This window comes from Hippichthys cyanospilos, chromosome 16 (assembly GCF_059441005.1).
Source record: "Hippichthys cyanospilos isolate Australia breed blue-spotted pipefish chromosome 16, RoL_Hcya_1.0, whole genome shotgun sequence".
In the NCBI taxonomy this organism is placed as follows: domain Eukaryota; kingdom Metazoa; phylum Chordata; class Actinopteri; order Syngnathiformes; family Syngnathidae; genus Hippichthys; species Hippichthys cyanospilos.
Window position 1 is genome coordinate 13990249 of NC_142384.1, and position 19625 is coordinate 14009873.

At 41.4% G+C, this 19625-nt stretch overlaps 4 protein-coding genes and 1 long non-coding RNA gene across 8 annotated transcripts in view; 2 read left to right on the plus strand and 3 right to left on the minus strand.

Annotated features, from left to right (window-relative positions):
- Positions 1-8710, plus strand: part of LOC148410747 (uncharacterized) — a 77409-nt gene extending 68699 nt beyond the window's left edge. Inside the window, exons 2-4 of the long non-coding RNA XR_015868109.1 lie at positions 3747-3900; positions 7087-7276; positions 8603-8710. This is a non-coding gene — a long non-coding RNA (uncharacterized LOC148410747). The remainder of the gene's footprint in view (positions 1-3746; positions 3901-7086; positions 7277-8602) is intronic.
- Positions 985-3614, plus strand: ccdc97 (coiled-coil domain containing 97). The gene is given in 8 exon segments (XM_088436312.1): positions 985-1225; positions 1227-1349; positions 1462-1635; positions 1750-1909; positions 2067-2155; positions 2328-2520; positions 2648-2771; positions 3009-3614. Coding segments are annotated over 8 exon segments (1029 nt in total). The 5' UTR covers positions 985-1180; the 3' UTR covers positions 3130-3614.
- On the minus strand, positions 2584-5970 carry LOC148410749 (uncharacterized). Its single transcript, XM_088436309.1, has 3 exons — positions 5394-5970; positions 4580-4857; positions 2584-4512 (listed from the first exon to the last, which is right to left on the minus strand). Exons 1-3 carry the CDS (start codon positions 5626-5628, stop codon positions 3733-3735), a joined length of 1293 nt encoding a protein of 430 aa, XP_088292435.1. The 5' UTR covers positions 5629-5970; the 3' UTR covers positions 2584-3732.
- sp100.1 (SP110 nuclear body protein, tandem duplicate 1) lies at positions 6062-12539 on the minus strand. Of its 4 annotated transcripts, none has more exons than XM_088436305.1 (15): positions 12013-12536; positions 10948-11122; positions 10310-10663; positions 10104-10220; positions 9888-10021; positions 9120-9164; positions 8998-9040; positions 8758-8913; positions 8554-8690; positions 8357-8425; positions 8117-8244; positions 7183-7300; positions 7036-7110; positions 6799-6942; positions 6062-6755 (listed from the first exon to the last, which is right to left on the minus strand). In XM_088436305.1, exons 1-15 carry the CDS (start codon positions 12145-12147, stop codon positions 6660-6662), a joined length of 1926 nt encoding a protein of 641 aa, XP_088292431.1. In that variant the 5' UTR covers positions 12148-12536; the 3' UTR covers positions 6062-6659. The 4 variants fall into 4 exon arrangements, with proteins under 4 accessions (XP_088292431.1, XP_088292433.1, XP_088292429.1 ...); XM_088436307.1 differs by having other exon boundaries at positions 6062-6734; positions 12013-12530; XM_088436303.1 differs by having other exon boundaries at positions 7036-7300; positions 12013-12539.
- Positions 12540-12833: 294 nt separating this feature from the next.
- Positions 12834-18457, minus strand: LOC148410751 (extracellular serine/threonine protein kinase FAM20C-like). Its single transcript, XM_088436311.1, has 11 exons — positions 18139-18457; positions 16763-16941; positions 15868-15946; positions 15706-15798; positions 15333-15448; positions 15181-15238; positions 15058-15108; positions 14283-14392; positions 14041-14122; positions 13781-13840; positions 12834-13679 (listed from the first exon to the last, which is right to left on the minus strand). Exons 1-11 carry the CDS (start codon positions 18318-18320, stop codon positions 13436-13438), a joined length of 1254 nt encoding a protein of 417 aa, XP_088292437.1. The 5' UTR covers positions 18321-18457; the 3' UTR covers positions 12834-13435.
- Between the last annotated feature and the right edge of the window lie 1168 nt (positions 18458-19625).

Genomic DNA, 19625 nt, shown 5'->3' on the forward strand with positions numbered 1-19625 from the left:
GCTTTCCTTTCTTCAAAGTGAATAATGTCTGTCTGCCCCCTACATTGGATCAAGCGTCTGTTGCCCTCATTGACTGTTCCGTTCATCTCCATTACGTGGCTCCATCATTTGTGACACTGGATAATATGATATCATATTTTGAAGCGAGAGAGAGCTAAAAAAAAATAAGTCTTTTTTTTTAACATGTCACTGTGCATTACAACCAACTTAAGGTGCTTGTTTACATTGTATTGACTTGACAATAAAATTGGCCCATTGTTGGCAACAGAATGGTCAGGAGACACAATATAATGTTTTTCAGCACTGAGACACAAAAATTGTGGCGTATGTAATTGTGCACATTAGGAAGATGTGTTTTCTCAACAAGATTGAGGTGGTGTCCTTAGGCAAACAACTTGAAAGTCTAACCAAGAGAAGGGGAACAAATCAGGACCTTAATTCACCATTACTTGTGATAAGGCCACTACCACAGAGCTGCCATGGATTATATCCGTTTTCTGTTGTGTGTTTGTGTGTATAGATGAGCAAGTATGTTGATGCATGTGTGACAATACTTTCAAGTCTGATGTGTGATCAGATTTATGTAAATGTCACTGTAATGCATCTGAAATTGGATGTGTATCTAAATCAGTGAAAATCTAAAAATGTGCATGTGCATACATGAGCATCTCCTGAAAATACATTTAAACAGGAATGTCGATCTCAAAGGAAAAAAAAAACGAGCAAGTAATTTAAGGGGCCCCGATATGTGACTCTTTCCCGTCAATACCTTGTGTATTCGTTATAATTTGTAAAATTTTGCATTTAATAAAACATGTATAACCCCGATTAAAATGTATATACGAAAGATAAGTGGGATTCAAGACAAAATTTGTGGTTAGGGGAAGTATAAAGTGCCGTTTTATAATGTTTCTAGAAATGTGCAATTATACAAGAGACCAGTAGAGGGCAGATGTCTGTCAGTGACTTCCGGTGGAACGAAAATAGGGGCGGAACAATATGGCGGCCCACCATAACAGCGACTTGTGTGCACTTTTAGATAAAACTACCGTAGTACTTACGTGTGATCGTTTTAAATATGTACGTTAACCTTTGTTATGAGCGTCAGTGATAATACATCAGAACATCGACAAGCAACGTGCTTTCGTGAACTTCGGGCAGCTCCAACGGAACTTGAGCAATGTGGGGTGAAATTACTGAACCTCCTGTTAGTAATAGAATAAAAAAACACGCCGTCCGATGAACGTATTGAAGATGATGTTGACGACCAGTTCACAAAACCTGAAAACGTGATGATCCTACCCCGTGTTCCTCGCGACGACCATCCAAAACTACTGCAAGATACCCAGGTGAGTCAAAAAACATGAACTTTCTACAGATTTCCCACCAATAATTTTGTAAAATAAGCTCTCGCTCATATTCAACAAATTCTGCTGTATTGACTTTTGATGTGACCCCAAGGTTTCTCAAGATGTCCCCGCTGAAGTCCACGTCTTGTTGGAGGCTGTAGTTTCAAGTGGAAGCCAGGTGAAAAGTCAACAAATAGGAGACGCTGAACTCACAACAGAGGAGTGTAGACAGGAGCTGTTGTATCAGTACAGAAGCAAACCACTGGTCTTCCTGGAGCGCTATCATGTATGTGCATGCTCCTCTGTCTGCATCATCAATACATATCACTCGAGGTGGATAGTGCTCAGCATCTGTACTTGCATAGAAGTCGTATTTCAACCTCACGTCATTTGTTTCCAGAGATGCTTGAAGCCCGAGCATCTGCCTGCGTTCTCCCACGTCAGCACCGATCCACGGGCTCAGCACTACAGCGGAGTGATCCAAAGGCAAGCAGCAGGAAATGCCAACAAGACGCAAGTTCGAAACCAGCGCTACGCTGCCCTCAGGGCCCTGCAGAAAGGTAAATGATCTTCTCTAAAATATAATAACTGCGCATGTGTCCTCGGATGTACTGGAATTGAAGTTAGTTCATAGATTCACAAATATATTAACTTCTTGATGGATATTTTTGTTGTTCAAGCAAGTAATGTTTGATTTTTCTTTTTCACTTTTCTTAGAGGGTCTGTATTTTAGTGAAGAACAAATGCGAACAAGGCAGCCTCTGCTTTACGAACAATATATTGGACAATACCTAACTGATGATGAGGTAATTTATGATTTCATTATTATTCATTTGTCATTGTCTTGTGATTACGCTGGTTTGTATGAATTAATGTAAGAGAAAAAAAATAATTGAATTTATTCCTGCAAGATTACTTGTTCACTTGCCCAAATGATATTTGTCTAACTATACAAATTATTTGTATTTGACTATGTAGGTGATAGAGCGCTCCCAAGAGGCCATGTCGTGTGGTGCACAGCAAGGAACAACGACATCACAGGGAGCCACAGGAGGGCTATCGGACCTCCTCCTCAACTCCTACCAGGAGCGTCTCATCCAAAGTCGACTGCAGGAGGAGCAAGACAGGGAGGAGGGTGCACGGGAGGAGGAGGAAGAGGAGGAAGATGAAGGCAAGAGAAGCTTGAGCTTTAATTATTAAGGAAGACATGCATACAGCAGGGAAACTGTTATAATTAGTTTTTGCCGAAGTGAGTTTATTTTTTCGTCTTTATCTGTGTTTGGACATTCCCACTGAAGGAGACAGAGACCAGGAAAAGACTTGGGAGCCGACTTCTGAAGAGAAAGCCCTTCTTCGGGACGAGTTCATCAGTCAGATGCACCGACGCTTCCTCGACGGCAAAGACACAGACTTCAATTACAGGTCTGTGTGCATGCAAAATACTTGGGCTGAGAGGAAAAAGTCGACCAAGTCAGGTTTGTCGACTAAAAATGTCGGGCTCAAGCTCAGTCAGAACCATGTTTGTACCTCCGGTTTCTAAGTAAAGGAGAAAGACTCTCCCAAAAAAAACGGAATATCAAAAGTTTGGGAACATTTGTAATTCAAGAAAGGAAAAAAATACCAACATTTCAATTGTGTTCTTGTGTGTCTCCGCGATAGCGAAGTGGACGAGAACCCTGACTATGACAACCTTGACATCGTCAGCAGAGATGCAGAGGAAAAGTACTTTGATGAAGACGATGAGGAAGAAGAAGATGAAGAGGAAACCATGACAGAATAGTTACCACAGGGACAATAGAGCTTTGTTTTTGTCATCTTCTTGTGTTAAGTTGCGTACAAATCCTTTAATTTGTAATAAATATTGTTTTTCTGTAATCTATCGATTATGACTTTTCTCATTTAAAAAAAACTCTTTTGAGAAGAATAAACTAGTAAATGGCAAAGGTATTTTCACTATTACACATATGCAATGTGAGATTTGATACAAGAGCTTTATAGTTTAAGAAATTGCATTCACACACTGTAAAATATTAACTTAAAGCCCTTTAAATCACAGACTGCTGGTGTGTCTTCATAACAACAAAAGTAGTATATTAGTGAACATGGCTATGACTAGCCAGAACAGGATCTTATGTAGGTGTCCCTCCGTAGTGTGGTGTTGAGCTCAGTTTTGTGTGTTTGTATACAAATATAAAATGGGCAGATGTGTACACTCCCCTCTTCAGTTACCAGATTTTTGTGAAATAATAAAACACAATTTAGCGATTCATGTTCCAATTAACCTGCTCTTAATTTGAAAAGTGTACAACATTTAAAAGCATTAAATGAGATTTTCTAATGCCCACATCCAGCCAAGCCCTGCGTTTCATTCTTGAATATTTCTTCACTTTCTATCAGCCAGCCTTTGTAGTAGAGCGATGACGGTGTCCTGTTTGGAGGAGAGCAGTTCCAGGGCCGTAGCAATCCTGCACAGGGACTTCCCCATCCGCACCTCCCTCTTCTCACGCCGCCTTTCTCTGGCTTCCATCCGGATGCGAGCAACGCCATCCAGGTGAGTCTGCGCCTCGCTTCGCTTTAATATCTCCTGGTAGAAGGAGGAACCGCTTTGCGCCTCATTTCCCTTGTGGCCTTCGGGTCCAGAAATGGCCGAGGTGCAAACAGAAGACGAAAGAGTGGAGTAGGTCGAGGGGAAATTGGAGGCTAGGTTGTGGTTATTGCTACGGCGGAAGCATACGACGTCATCTTTGCGGAACGCGTTTGGGTCTGTGTTGACGGCGGTCACGAGAGATGGGGAGACTGCTTGTGTGAAACAAGGTGCGGAGATAAATGATTGCGGAGGATCGCCGGTGGACAGATGAAGGTTGGCTGTCACAACGTCACTGTTGAGAACAATCAGCGGTTTGAGGTCCGGACTTTCTGTTTGACGTACGGCCGACTTTGACGCGATAGCGCCAGGGGCGGCAGCCTGACCCTTGACCCCTGTTTCCACTTGAACAGATGTGGGGAAGTTCCCGTTAGGGCGGACGACTGTCGTGGGCGGCGGGATGTGTAGTCTCGGCGCGACCTTTGCCGAGGCTTGTGCGGCGATGGCTCCGCCTGCTTTTCCGCGTTTGTTGCCGCTGATGTAAGAACCTACGGTGTCGCACAGCGTGGCGTCCATCAGCTGCAACACATTGACAACTTTGATTGACAGGAAACGGAAAAGCTCTCTTCGGAACCATAATACTCACGTCAAAAAACTCCCACGATGTCTTAGCGTGTCCCGTCTCCCGACTGCGATCCTTGACCCTTTTGTACGTGACGATCAGGTTGTTCCATTTGCGGCGGATCCTTTCAACGGGAAGGAAGTGCCCTTTGGCGGCCAACTCCTCTTGGACGCTCTGGAAGAGCTGCGAGCGCTCCCGGGTCTCATAGAGACCCCAACGGCGGCCCACCGCATCAATCAGACACAAAACAGCCTTGGAGGAGAAATCGGAACCGGGGGGAGGAACTGATGGCATCACTGAAGCTGCGTGAAAAATGAAGCAGAAATGAAAGCTGATTGATTCTTGGACTGTTCCAGAAAACGCTACTTGGCACAACCATTCATTAACTTTTTTTCGCTAGGTTATTTTCAACATAAATTGCATTCTAAAACAGTTAACAACAATGCAATAATGAATCAACAATGCAACCCTCCTATTTCCGACGTGATTTGCAGGTTTACAGTATATTTGATTAGGTGATTTAGTAATATGATTTTCAGTCATAACATCTCTGAAGGAAATCAAAAAAACTCTTACAATGGTAACTCAAAATTCAAACAAATAAGCATATTTGAATATATGTGCATGTACATATGTAGAATTAAATAATGTACGTTTTTCTTTAGAAAATAATAAAACAACAGTACAGAGCAGGTCATTTCCCGACGATATTGTAAGTAAAGCAGTGTCATCTAGTGGAAGACTGCCGTTTTGTCCCTAATTTTTACTCGAATGCGCGGTGTAAATAAGAGTAAATTAAACAATACGCTGAAATAAAAGAGTAGAAGAGAGCACTCACCCAGTTGTGCGTCAGTTGTCGTGGTGGTCGCTGCGCGGAGCACCGCCGGTCCCCTCAGCCCCTCCGCAGCGTGTTCCAGCCCTCCTCTTCCACCTCCGCATGCAGGATCGCTGCAAAGCGCAGGCGAGCCCCGGCTGCCCAAAACCAGCGCAGATCGCTTTTCATCTCCCTCTTCCCTTTTCACGTGCACTGTTGCCGCGTCGCAGCTGCTTCGTTGTAAACTACTGGCCTCCATTGCGGACTCACGTGCACGCCGGATTGACGTGCATGAAGAATCACACCAACCTGGAGAGGGAGGTGTCTGCGCAGGCGTTCAATTCGGACAAAGTTTAGAGATGGCGGATTTCGGCAGAATCCAGATGCGTTTTCTTTGTAGCGATTATTACTCCACGTTGCGCGTGTGTGATGGACACACACCACCTCTGCGAGTGTGTGAGCGAGAGGGAGAAAGTGTGTGCCAGGGGGGTACAGAAATGGCTGCGCTGCGGATGCGACCTGACGGATATGCAGAGCGGCTGCGCAGTCAACCCGGCCTCGCTGCGAGTCGTGACGTCACCAACAGTCGCGTTAACGCATAATTCCTATCACGCTGGTTAACTTGGCACCGATTGTGAGGGCAGGGATCTCACGGCAAGGCCTTCTGAGTTAAAAACTCCCAGACGCAGAAATACAGTTTACATTAAATCATTATTTATTTACAACAGTCCATGACCAAAGCAAAAACAGCTGAGTGGTGATGATTGGACCGTACCTGAGATCTCTCGACTATGATGTCTTTTTCAGTCCACCGCAATTAGTAGCGAAATGGCTGCCCCCACTTCCAGATGCATAATGCACCAGTGGTTTTTACCGCTTATTTTTACATCCCACAAACAAGATTAAAACACACATACATGTACACACAGTGAATAGCATTTTTGCACACTTAAAAACATGAGTTAAAAAAAGAGCTCAAAAACATGAATAGCTGAGTGTTTCAGAGAATAACAGATAAGTTAAGAAAATGAAGACATGCGTAATTAGATGAATTTGGGAGTGTTACCACAAAAATGCAGGGGTTCACTTATACTGACACTGTACTTAATGTTGGACAGTAAACCTTATTATTCTTTTGCTGGGGTTAAGGTTGAAGGCCATAGTGTGTAATTGAAGCTCAAACCTAAAAAAATATACATTTATATAAAATTACTTATTAAAATTAAAAAAAGACAAAAAAAACATTTGATGGTATTGGTCAAATATTAATTTTAAAAATGTCTTGAGTGTTTAGAAGGCCTTCTTAAATTCTTCATCAAATAACTTTTTCAGTCTGGAGCCCATGCTGAGGAAACACGGGTTATTCTGCAACAAGAAGAAAATAATCTTGTAATAAAAATTAAGCAACAGTCTTCATTCAACTTCTCACCTTGTTATACAAAGCGCAGTTGGAGAAAATGAGCTGGACGTCGGTGACAAATTCGGCAACGTAGAGGTAGTTGTTGCTCTTGATCTTATCTGCAATTTTGCATAGCCACATTGGATTCTTGACTTCATCCGAGTAGTCCTTCAGCTGTGAATGTCAAGCGTGAACAGGTGATCATTTTTTTAGGATTATTCCGACATTCCGAAATTTGGGCAAGGGAAGAGCACATCTACATCTTACATAGTTACGTGGATCAGTTGCAAAAAATTGTTCATCGTCTGCACTGAACAGGAGGAGCAGGAGATACTGGCACTCCTGAAAGGGAAGGAGAGGGACGCTTGTCCACCCACCGAAGCGTGACCTTATGACGAGCTGCATCGTGCTCACCAGCATGTGTTTGGATATTTGTTCGGACAGGATGACATCGCTTTCCAGCTGGTCGGAGTAGCGCCACTCTTGAGCCGTTGAGAAGATGCAAAAGGTACACATCCACGTTCTCTTATCGCTGTGTAAACAAAAGCACATGGATGATGGTCTTGTCCGGTTGCCATACCTGCACAGGCCATATATAGTCATGATATAATTCGATACACTGATTGTTCATTTTTTTTCTGGCACCTCTGCAAGAACAGTTTGACTCATATCAACGCACAGCTGTGTAAAATAACACCATACATTATTTTGCAAAAAAACTCACTGTTGCTTAATGTTCCAATCAATTTGCTCTTAATTGGAAAAGATGTACTTTTCCTGTCACAGCATTACATTAGATTTGCTGATGCCTACCGAATACCTGTTAAAATTTTAAGGACCACTTTGTAAAAGAAATCATACATTAAGTTGTTTGTTATCATTATGTGTTTATTTCCTGTCTGGAACAGCATGAACCGCAATCCACTCACGCAGTTCTCGTCCCTCTCACTCCATTCCTTAGAAACGAGCTGTAGAGCAGCTGCGTCCGCATATCTGCGGTTGGGCTATTGTTATGTCTTGTACAATGCTTTGCTGAACTCAATAAAAAGCAATCGGGGGCAGCGGCTCACTGACAGTTGTGAGGGGCAAACACGGAAGTGTGAGCTCAGCTGTCCCTCGCGAGCAAAAAAATCAATCTTGGCTGGTCCGAGTTTACTGTTTTACAGCCTACCATTTGGGCTAGACTTCTTTACAGATTGCCCTGACACATTTTAAGTGAGGTAGGACCCTTGTTTGACAAGCAAAGTCTTCTACAGCCAACAGTCAGTTTGTTATTTAAATCTTAATGACAAATGCACAATTATTTATTTTCTTGGAATAAATAATGTGAGTATATCCAGCAGATCACCTCAAAATGTTGCTGTCAATGTGAGGCAGGTGACACGCTGGATGGAAAGAACGCGGGCAGTTGTCACACATAACTAGGTCTCCCTCGCTTTTGCACACGCAACACTCGTCGTCGGTTTTCTGCTCCTCCTGTTGAGGCGTGGAACGGTTACGGTTTCAAACACAAATTACAGCGTATCTTTGCCGCAGCACTGACTAAACAGGCTAAAACTAAAGTGGGTTTTGATTAGAACAGTCTTACCAGATCGCTATCAGTTGGTCTGCACAGTTTGCAATTACACAGCAGCGAGTGGATACTCAAGAGGTTTTCCTGAAATAGACCATAATTAGCACCGTCTTTTTCTTACGCGTGTCTATCACCGCGGCAACAATCGTGTATTTTTACATGTTTTAATATCGTACTTGATAAGTTTAAGAACAGAAAGAGTAGACTTTTACATGAACAACTCCAAGTGGCTGGCCTTCACACAGAATGTCTTTCTTCCAGGAGCCATCTTTGTTCCCCATTGCCTCCTTCACAAAGTCCGCCGGGGTCATCCAACAGGTGTCGCCGCGAATGCTCAGACCACATGTCCCTGTTGATGAGAGTTCTCTGTGAGGTCAATCGTCTTCGAACCTAGTCAAGATTTCACCTTTTGTTACCTGATGCGAATCGTTTTATGTGTAATTTGCCAGCGAGCTCTCCGCACGTCACGTTGAGCACCGATTTTTTGGTGTTTGCGTCATGGCTGCTGCTGGGCATCTCCTGAGGCTGCACATTGCTGTCTTGGTTTTCTGAGCAGTACTCATGGTTGGAATCTGATGGACATACAGTAAGTGCTTGTTTTCTTTACATTTACGTGGGGTTCTTCAGCAGCTGTCAAGGTGCAATAAATAACCAACCTGTATTAGAACTCTTATCACTGGTGAAGAGTAATTTCTTGGCCTGGCCAGAAGGAAAATAAGTGATTAATTTATTAAAAATAAATACGTAAAAAGACAAACTTATTTGGCGTGGTTCTTACCTTTTTACTCCTCTGTCTAAAGACCACCTTTTGCAGATGTCCTGTCTACATTCCAGAGAAAACAACCAAAGATTATGTTTCAACACCACCAAACAAAACATTGAGCTCTGCAGCATTAGTAACCTCAGTAAAAAGTTATAGAATTAATTTCAATCCAATTTCAGGTGCAGGCTCAGTTTAAAGGGGCATTAAACTTATTTAACAATATACAGCGGTAAAAAAGTTTTGATTTAGTCTATAATCAATTTATGAAAATGACATCATGTGCATTCAGTGCTCCTCAGATAATGACCAATCAGTTTGCAGGCAATGCGCAAAACATTTTTTCAATTTTATTTTCACTTTTTTTTTTTATGTGTTTTGGTTTTCAAACAAGCGTTTATCAAGTTCAGCTTTTTATTTCTGTGCATCCCTACATTTACTCCTGGAAATGTCTTTTTTATTATAATTATTATTCCTTTTATTCTACCACATGCACCTAAAGCTCAAACAACAAAAACACACAATTTTGGCCAATTTTTTTTTTCTTTCACCAAGTGCAATTATAGGTCATTTCACACATTGGTTACTGTATATTGTTTTTTATTTTATTTTTTTTGTTTTTAAGCTCACCTACTAAAAATAACTATTTTTACAGCGTTATAATCAGCAGAATTCACACGGCCAAAATATATAGTTTGTAAACACAATGTAATGAATAGGATCAAAGGTTCACACTTCAGTAATACAGTAAAGGACAGCAAAAGAAATGAATCCATATTCTCAGACCTCAAAAAGTTTTGCAAGGGGTGTGTCCATACAGCGGATGCTTAACTTCCAGTTCTTGTAACTGCGCTTGCCCCCTAGACATTCAAATTCAAGGGGAGTCAGCCACTTTTTGTTGACCAAAATGCATGGCTGCCCTTAAATAAATAAAAAAAAGAGGAACAGGGTTGAGCAAGTTAGTTTGAAGTATGAATTTTGCAACCAGTTTGCCTGTGTAACCTTTTGAAAATCGATCTCTGTTTAGGGTCCCTTTCTCATTTCCACATGTCACAGGAAGGTCGGACTTGTAGATGGGCCATGTCCATATATCATTCCTAGATCCCTTAGGTGGAGAGTCTACAAAAAGCATTTTTTACAAAAAGAAAATTCAGCAATGAAATGACTATGCAATGAGACGAAAGATTCTCAGCATTTGAAGTACTCACAGTAGGCTATTTTCTTCTTCTTTGGTACAGAAGATGATTGCGAGGGCTGGTCCTGGTCGCTACACAAGTGCTTGGTTTTATTTTTCCTCTTCTTTGACACCGGGATTTCTTGCCCGGTTTCTCCATTCTCAACCGATGGCTCCTTACGTCTCCCAACGTTGGCCTCCTCCTGTTTCTCGCTGTTCAGACGGCTTCTCTTTTGCCATTGAGACGATTGCGTCGGCCGCTCCTCGTCACTGCACAAGTTGTTGTTTTTCCTTTTCTTTTTTGAAACTGGGATTTCTTGCATGTTCCCTACAGTGGTCTCGTCTTGCGGCTTGCTGTTGAGCGGTTGCGCATCCAACCGAAATGAGCCTGGTGGAGTCCGCGGATAAGATTCAATAGCCAATACAAATGAGGGACATCTTGTGACATCTTTTTTTTCGTTGTAATTGCTAACATGTATTTTTAGCATCAAAATCAAACCAAACTTAAAAAAAACTGTCAATATATTATTAGGGGACATATAAAACACATGGACACCCCACTCATGTTCACCACTGGCGTGTGAGACGGACCTGCAAAACTCTATACATGATAATAGGATTCCCATTTCGCTTTCAATGTTATAGTCTGACAACAATATAAATGAGCCATACCATCTCTGAGGCTGTTGCGCAACCCTAGCAGGGTGGGATATTGGTTGACAATGGTTTCCTTGAAGACACAAGTCCAAAACCTCTTGATGGACTGTGATCGTTCTCGCTCAAACCAGTCCAGAATCTCATAGAGGCCTCTCTTCAAGGACTCTTTGCTTTTTGTCCGGTTTATTTTCTGCACAGGCAAAACATATATTGATAGCAATTTGGCATTGAAGATTGAAAACATGGTTTGAAACGCAGAGCTAGATTTCCATGGAAACGCTGCTTTGACGCTTGCTTCAAATCACATATAACTTGCGAAGCAACAACTTTTTCGTTTCCAAAATGAGCCACCCAACGTGTTTCACCGGCCAATCGGGTGATTCACTGACTCTGTCACTGAGACGATTTGAATTAGAATTTTCTCATAACTACCAGAGCGAACAAATGCACAAATGTGGGTTGTTGTCGTCATGTGCTCTTGCTGTTGAGAAGTTAGTTGATTGTTTTATTTTCATCATCTGTTTCTTGAGAGAGAATATTTTCTAAATGTGAAGAAAAAAAGGGACTCAGTCCAACAAGTGTCCAAATTACATATTTAAAAAAAAAATGTTCCCATTCCACATAATGGCCATAGTTGCACATCAGCAACACAATACATACACTCATGAATCTTTCTTTGTAATGTATTACTCTTTATTTGATTATAGGATTCAAAGTCAGCTTTCATATGTGTAGCGAGTGTTTTTTCAAGGGAAATATACAGTGTTCCCTCGCTATATCGCGGTTCCCTTTTTGTGGTTTTACTCTATCACGGATTTTCATTTATGACCATAACTTTCTCTTGCAGGTTTACCTCGCTATTTTAGTCGGATCAGTCAAAATAAATATGATTTTACGTATTTGTTTATGTAGTTGTTTGTTTGTTTTAACCAAGATAAACAAATATTTCAAAAGGAAATCGGTTACTGAGGTTATTATTAGGAACATAACATCAAATGCAGTATTTGTTTTTGTCAGTAGAGGGCCATATGGGCGTAATGTTGAGAAAGAGGAGGGAGGGTCTGACGTTTCCCAGTTTACCTTGTAGAATTGCTCCGGAATCAGATCGTAATCTCTGAGCTGCCGTATAAACGTATGCGGGTTTTCCATGCACGACATTGCAGTCTTGGAGCAGTGGAAAAATCCGAGCAGTTCTTCGTCTCCCGGCAAATCCATCAAGCTACAAAACACAAATCAACGTCCACAGAAGCGCTACGAGTCCAAACGGCAAGGTTATTATTCAAGCAGATCACTCATACTTCATGTGGGGAAGTGGAAGGAGAGCAATCGATTTTCGCGGTTCGGGACTTTGAAAGCTTAAAATGGCGCTGAGGGTAGGTCCTCACACATAGGAAAAAGGCCACTGCCCACTGGGTCAGTGACGTTTCGAAAGTGAAAGAATGTTTTTTTCCCCCCGCAAAAAAGGGAGCGTCTGCATGTGTTCATATCGCTCACGTGTTTGGATGGCGTCTTAGTTAAAAATAAAATAAAATCTGAAGTTGATGGGAGAACCTTTACAACTTTTATGTACTTCACACTGGACATGAGATGGGGTTACAACCTACCCGTATTTGCACACGCCTTGTCTGGATAAAATTAGGATTGCACGACCTTTTTTTTTTTTTTTAAATAAATGCTGGCCGGGCCCTAGTGTTGGAGTCCTTTAGTCTTCTTTTAGGAAGCAATATTAACGCCAGGTAACGCTTACAATAACAACTTTATTCAGTTGTCAAAAGAAGCAGTTTAAATACTACGTTAATTAACGTTACATTTAACGACTGATTAATTCTGAACAATGCGGGTCCCATTTATAGTATTATTTTAGTCCCCCCCCCCCCCCTTAAAGGATAAAAACAAATCACTGTAATCTCCTCTCAAACCATCTTTCATTTTATTATTATTTTTTATATTGTTAAACCAGTCAGAGGAGAGCCAAAAGTTCTCGTCCAAGGGTGGTGCTGCAGGGTGGCCATGGCGAAGCCCACTTTAGCCACTTCACGTCTCAGGTAAAATTTGATTACTTTAACACTCGTGACTTTCCTGCAATATTTAAATGGAGGATAAAGTATTTTTGGATCCTTAGATACTCTAAAGGTTTTGCAAGTTGCTAAATGACATCTTCAGGCATAACTGACGTTGATAAATAGCCATTTATCACATGTATTTTTATCTCTCATGTATATTTCACCTTTTGAGTAAACTTGAACAGACCAGTGGGTCTGTTTTCAAACCACGAGCTGTTCTGAGCCATTCATAAAATACCTTGCAGCCGTTTTGAATGTTTTTTTTCTCTTTCTCATTTTGAAACCTAATGATATGACTGACTTTTCATTTCCAGTTATAGGCTAATGTATATGTGCACATTTATTGCTAGTCCTCAGTGAAAAGTTGTCAACCTGGCCAACCCCACTGAAAAATATCTGGTTCTTAGCCAAGTCCCAATATTGTTTTTGACTTCTTGATGTTAATGTCCTCCTTCATATTTCCCCAAGTCATTGAAAATGACATCAGCATGGTGTTTTTCACAGGTCTCCAGCACCTGCATGACAGTCGCTAGGCGTCGATCCAAAGCAGCCAGGTGTGGCTCGGACAGGAGTGGAGAAAGAGCTCCAAGAGGATCCTGGGCCAGCGACTGCCGCATGACATCACTCAGGCGGAAGTCGGAATTTGACAAGAGGCGTAAGCGAAGGAGGGTGGAGCGACGGATCCTTCACAGGTAAGAAGAAAAGACTTTTTGTCAGTATAAAGTTGCGGGTACCCCACTGCATTTCCCCATTTTTCACTCCAATGTACGTAAACTGAGATTTACCTGCAGCACTGCTGCAACGGCGCCAATATTGATAACTCATCTTGAGAGTGACGTCCAAACCTGCAAAATGTTGTAACAATAGTGTGAATGGACATTTGTAGCTTGTAGTTTTTGCCAAGAATTTTTACTTTTATTCAGGGAAAGCTTTGTAATATTTGCTGAACGGCCATGAATTGACTGAATAGTATTTGAATTGCCTTAGTAACAGGGATAAATGTATTTCAAAAGCAATGAAGGACTCGTCATGGTACTGTACTCACGCTCGTCCGTTATCCAGATGAAGCAGGAAAGTTTCATTTCCAAATTTCTCAAACGTCTCATAGTGATGTCTATCCATGTTGCCTTAAAAAAAAATCAATGTCCCCATCACACTTTTATGTGAACATTTAATAAATGCAATGTCAACACTTTTAAATATGAAATCACATTTATTTGTTATGTAATATTTACACTACTGTATATCTTAAAAGCGTTTGACTGAATTCAGAAAGCCGAGACTGACTCATGAGGAAGTCCAAGATTGCCATGTCTATAACATCCACCAGTCTGGTGCTGTGGTTGTAGGGAGGCGTTTGTTTGACAATGTCACAGTAGGCGGGGTCTTTTTCCCACCTGGCAAAAAAGAGCAGTCGTCATTAGACTAAAACGGTCAATTGCAGTCATGAAAACCTTTGAGCTGTCCTTGACTGTGCATACTGAAATATTTTATATAATATAAAAAGCAATGAAATAATGTAATACGTTGGCTGTGATGAAGTTTATTCTCTGCCTAATCAGTTATTTTCATTATGGTTGTTGAATGTTTGATCCTGAGCTATGGTTTGAATTAGAATAGGTAACCTTTTTTTAAGTGTCTCCATTTGCATCAAGACCATCTGTGTTAGTGTGTTGTGGTCAGCTTCAGATGAGACTTCAAACGTGAGTAGAACAAAGGCAGATTGGGGATTTTCCTTTGGGGGGTGTATTCCCTGGGGATGGACCAGAGGTCGAGACAGTAGTAGTACTATGGACCCCCTATTGTGATTACCCTGGGGAACACACCTCTGGCAGACTGGAGCTAGGGGGTGTCTCACTGGCAGCAAAAAGTGACAAGTAATTTGAATATAGTGTGTGCACACGTGTGAAGGTAATGACAGGGAGTTGAGTCAAGCAGATGTTCATTTCAGTCACTGCCGGGCAGTTCAAATGCATAAATATTCGTAAAAACAAACAAAAAAAGGAAATAAAGAACGCAAGGTAACAACGTTCTACTCATCTGACGCAGGCAGAGTACCCACTGGGCCAATTTGGTGCGGCTGTAAGATCGTCTCCATGGTGACCTCCACGACCTGCGAGGAGCAAGGCTGAGGTCGGGTAACATGGCCGCCAAGGATACCTCCAGTGAGTGTGGTTGCCCGCACAGTGGATGCTCCGTTGAGCAGTAGTAGTCACATTGACCGTAGAAGCACACATTCCCCGCTAGGGGGCAATAAAGAACCACATTTTACTGGAAGGGCATCAAAATGGCTTTAGTCGGCGTGAAGAGTGGCAAAATCCCGCAGCGGTCGCCTACCAGGGGAAGTGAAGAAGGTGCGAGCCAGTTTGCGGTCAGTTGTAATCTCTCTGATCTCACTGGTGACATTGATGAGACGACCGACCACTGGGGGGATTCTGTTGAAGCCTAGTAATCTGAGACACAGAACAACGCAGGGATCACAGACCTCCATTGAGGAAGGACGCTTCGGTCCTCTAGGTGGCGCCAAGGTCTACTGTCAATTGGTTCACATCAACATTTTCTTCCATGGTCAAGCCACAAAAAGCCGACAGAGATACATACAAGTGTATGGAATCATCTTTAATTGGAGAGATGCACACTCCAATAGATGTTTTTTTTCTTCCACTTCACATTATAGTTGAAGCTTCACAGAGACATTTTCGCTTGATACCTGTCAAGGTGAAAAGCCGAGATCTCCGCGTTGTGTCTTTCAAAGTCAGAGAAGTAAAAGAGGTTCACGTCTGTCTCTGCGTCTCTGGATTGTCTAGATGAGAAAACTCTCACACTGAGCTGAATGTGGGATAGCATTAACATGAGAACAAAGTGTTCTTACTTCATAGGTTTGAGCAGAGCTTGTCCGTAGTTTGGGAAAGATATCAGCAGTTTTAGTTGAGTGCCTCCTGACTTTTGAACTAAAAAAAAACAAAAAAAAAAAACAACACTTGTATTAATTGTGCAAAATAGCTTAATAATATATGCCATTCATATGGTGAAAAAAACGGAAGTTTTTGCATCTGCTAACTTGAAGCAACGATTTTACTGAGCATTGATGATTTAACCTTATTAAAATTATGAGTTATTGTTATTTCCACCTATTTCTAGTCAATAATTAAACAATATTTACAATTCAAATTGTGTTAAGTGACACAAAGCGAACGTAATTTCATTTTGTGCACTTGTCATAAGGGTCAGACTTGATTGTGCAACTTTGTGTGTGTATGTGTGTATCTTTTTTGTTGTTGTTGTTCCGAAAAATCTCAAAAGTGTTCCCTGCTCTGAATGTAAACTTTGGCACAGTTAACTGTCTTCAATAAGTTAAAAAAAAAAAAAAAAAAAAGTATGATGTCCTTGTCTTGCCTAGGGCTCTCTCACAGACTAGACTCATTTCTATGAAGGCATATGAGTAAGAATGAAATAAGGCACATGGTGGGGACGTTGTTTTTCTGTTTAACTTAGAAGAAACGGAATTATCATAATTAGATGAGAACGAAGCACTACTGGGACCATTATGGTTAACAGCTAGGTCAACTTCTATATTTATTCTTTCCTTGATGAGCAATCCGGCTTTCTCAAGTCAGCTTCAGAATGTTCTCTGTCTTCATTTAACCAAAAAGACGATCAAATTGTCGATACTTAATTTTGATAATGGCTAAAACGTAGCAAATATTTACTGAATCTGTTGTGATGTTTTTTCAAACATAATTCTACACTTAGGGCATTTTCCTCACCTGCTCCAAGGATGCGTTGCGTAGCCAAGTAACGAGTAAGCTCCGACACAGTGACGTCCTTTCTGTTGTACAGTTCTCGCCGATTAATGCCCAAGTGGAATCGCAACCAGGGAGGGTGCGACTCAGCGTCGCTGGTCCAGGAGACTTTGTCATAGCCTTCTTCTTGGCTTTCACTCTGCCTTTAAGAGAGACACTGGAGAGTGAGACTTTGGCCAATAGAAACGACTTGTGGACAACTTATGACATTTGCAAGCCTTTCAATGACTTCGGTAATTGGCTTGGCCTGACTCCCATAATGCAAAGTTTTATTTCATGCAACGCATAACATTACATCTGCATATTCCTGTCTGTGAAATTTGCAGCATTTAATCGCTATTAGCGCCCTTTTTTCTCGCAAAATGAAAATTCTACAAAACAGCCTTGGGATGTATATATGTAAATTATATATGTATGGATAGGGCTGACGCCACTGAACATTTTGAGGGGTAAAGTAAAAATATACTTAAATTTGACGATGTTATGACCCTTTCAAAGTCTGCCCAAGTTGGGTGATAATAAGGCCAAGTTTTTGAAAAATCCCCAGACACCCAGGGGTTAACTACACTCGTGTGTGTGTGTGTGTGTGTGTGTGTTTTTTTCTTTTTTTTTTTTTAAGCTTAGTCAGCCAATTTTTGTGGGGTCATTTGTGTTACTCACATAATTGTCATACTGATTCAGATAATAAAGCAATTAAAAAGGAATTTTAACTGTTTAGCATTCACTTTTGCAGCCTGCTAGAATAATAACTTTCCTGCTTTTGTGTCTTAAATCGTGGCCCAGTGACCCACTTAGGCATCTGGCATGAATCGCCCCTCCCCTACTATCGAAGAACTCCAGAGTCTTGTTTATATCTTTATATCTTTTGTATGTCAATTGTGAGTTACTTTAAGTTAAACTGTATTTACTTGGCTCATTTCTAGCTCTACACTGAGGATTTACCAAACTAGCTACACCAAATGTAGCTTATTTGTTTTTGTGTTATACTTATATAGTATATCTTACATGGACAGCGTTTTAGCGTTAGCTGATGGCTAGCGCTTCTCGTCAAAGGTGGGACCGCACATCAAATTTATGGGATGTACTCTATTCCAGCCGGTGTATGCTTTTTGTCAGCATGTTTGTCAGTTGACGGTTTATAGTTGAGCTTTGTGTGGTTTTCAGCACGTTCATTGGACACGCCCACAACGTTTGAGAGCAGGGAGAAATGCCTGATTTTTCATTGTAGGCCACCAACCACTCGAGTTGGTTATGTAACGGCAAAACTACAGAAGTGTGCTTTTCTGTATCCCAATTACTCATCGTTCATTTCAGGTGAACATTTTCGGTGTAGCGCTTACCACTGACTGTCACTCCTGATGCCTTCCTCCTTATCTTCACCCACGTCCTCATTTTTCTTCACCGTCAGCAGCCAGTCATCCTCCAGCAGCTGTTCTTCTGGCAGGTTGTACAGCGGGTGCTTGAAAAGCGCCTCCAGCTTGGAGACCTCAGCGACTTGATTTACTTTTTCAGCGCCAATCATTTTCTTCTCTGGGCCAATGTCATCAAGCAATCTGGTCGCATTTGATTTGCGGGGTTTGCCATTTTCTGAACTCGTTGATAGTTTAAGCGAAGGTGAGATCGGTTGATGCTTCTGGGTTTCTGTGGTTGGTGTGGAGAAGGAGGGAGATGAGTTGGGAAGGACGCAGGCTGTCTGGAGGACAGTGAGACAAAAGAACGCTAAAATGACGTGCAAAGCAAGCGACACAGAGGCCAGGCAGAAGTAGATGGAACGAGTGGATGGGCCAGGGTTCCGTTTCACCATGCTGGAATACAGAGGAAAAACAGGAGAGAGACTTGAAAAACCCAACCCACTTCAAACCTAATCACAATGAAATATTTTCTTGTTTTCTTTCATCTCGGTGTCCGATTGAACCGTTTTCCACTTTCCACTTTTTCCTTTGTAAAATGAAAGCGCCACGTGGAATTGATCTGTTCCACAACAGCACATTTCATTTTCACCCACAGCGCTTAAAGAAACAGTACACGGTAGCTTGACCTTAAACCGCTTCTGATAGCGGGAATAGTATCTCTTGTTGCCATGACGACTCATCTATCCTGTGGTTTAGAGGAGTGGTTCTCAACCTTTTTCAATGATGTACCCCCTGTGGAATATGTTTTCAACAAAGTACCTCCCAACCAGCGCATATTAGCTTCGGATGAAGAAAAAAAGACTTAAAACAGAATACGGCGCCATCCGTGTCCGATTTGTTAAACTTTAAAACTACATTTTTAGTGGTAACTCGGTATTTTTCATTTAGCAACTCCATTTGAGAGATCGTGTAACATCATCTGTTAAATTTCTGACTTGTCAGCTGTGAAGATTGTGTCACAAATATGAACCCATAGCAAACGTAACAAAATAAAGACATAGATTTTACAAAGGAGGCACTATGACGCAATTTAGCAATAACTGGCTTCATGTTCCAATTAATTTAGTCTTAATTTGAAAAGAAAACTGTACTGTTCAAGATTCAAGAGGGTTATTGTCATATGCATAGTAATACCACATGATGACATTCTTATTCTGTTCACTTCCCCAAGCAGACTACATTCCATAACTGAGTAAATAATAAGGTAGGCAATATAAACAAAAAAAAATTCCTGTCACAGCATTAAAAATCATTAAATTAGACTTCCTGATTCTTGATGAACCCATGTTAAAACCTCACATACACCTTGAAGTGCCTTCTCGCAACCCTATTTGAAAACCACTGTTTTTAAAAATGGACCTGGCCAGATATAATAATGTATGCTAATGTAAGTTTTTTAGTTATTACCTCTGTGT

What these genes read in the sequence shown, in the direction of transcription:
- LOC148410749 (XM_088436309.1), bottom strand. Translation starts at nt 5,628, where the DNA reads ATGGAGGCCAGTAGTTTACAACGAAGCAGCTGCGACGCGGCAACAGTG. An exon ending in GACAACTGACGCACAACTGG is followed by an intron (nt 4,858 to 5,393) that starts GTGAGTGCTCTC and finishes TTTTTCACGCAG; the next exon opens with CTTCAGTGATGCCATCAGTT. An exon ending in CATCGTGGGAGTTTTTTGAC is followed by an intron (nt 4,513 to 4,579) that starts GTGAGTATTATG and finishes AATGTGTTGCAG; the next exon opens with CTGATGGACGCCACGCTGTG.
- sp100.1 (XM_088436303.1), bottom strand. Translation starts at nt 12,147, where the DNA reads ATGGATTTGCCGGGAGACGAAGAACTGCTCGGATTTTTCCACTGCTCC. An exon ending in GCGCAACAGCCTCAGAGATG is followed by an intron (nt 10,664 to 10,947) that starts GTATGGCTCATT and finishes GGACTCCACCAG; the next exon opens with GCTCATTTCGGTTGGATGCG. An exon ending in CAGAGATCGATTTTCAAAAG is followed by an intron (nt 10,022 to 10,103) that starts GTTACACAGGCA and finishes TATTTATTTAAG; the next exon opens with GGCAGCCATGCATTTTGGTC.
- LOC148410751 (XM_088436311.1), bottom strand. Translation starts at nt 18,320, where the DNA reads ATGATTGGCGCTGAAAAAGTAAATCAAGTCGCTGAGGTCTCCAAGCTG. An exon ending in TGCTCAACGGAGCATCCACT is followed by an intron (nt 15,109 to 15,180) that starts GTGCGGGCAACC and finishes TGCTCCTCGCAG; the next exon opens with GTCGTGGAGGTCACCATGGA. An exon ending in CCGTTGCAGCAGTGCTGCAG is followed by an intron (nt 13,680 to 13,780) that starts GTAAATCTCAGT and finishes TTACCTGTGAAG; the next exon opens with GATCCGTCGCTCCACCCTCC.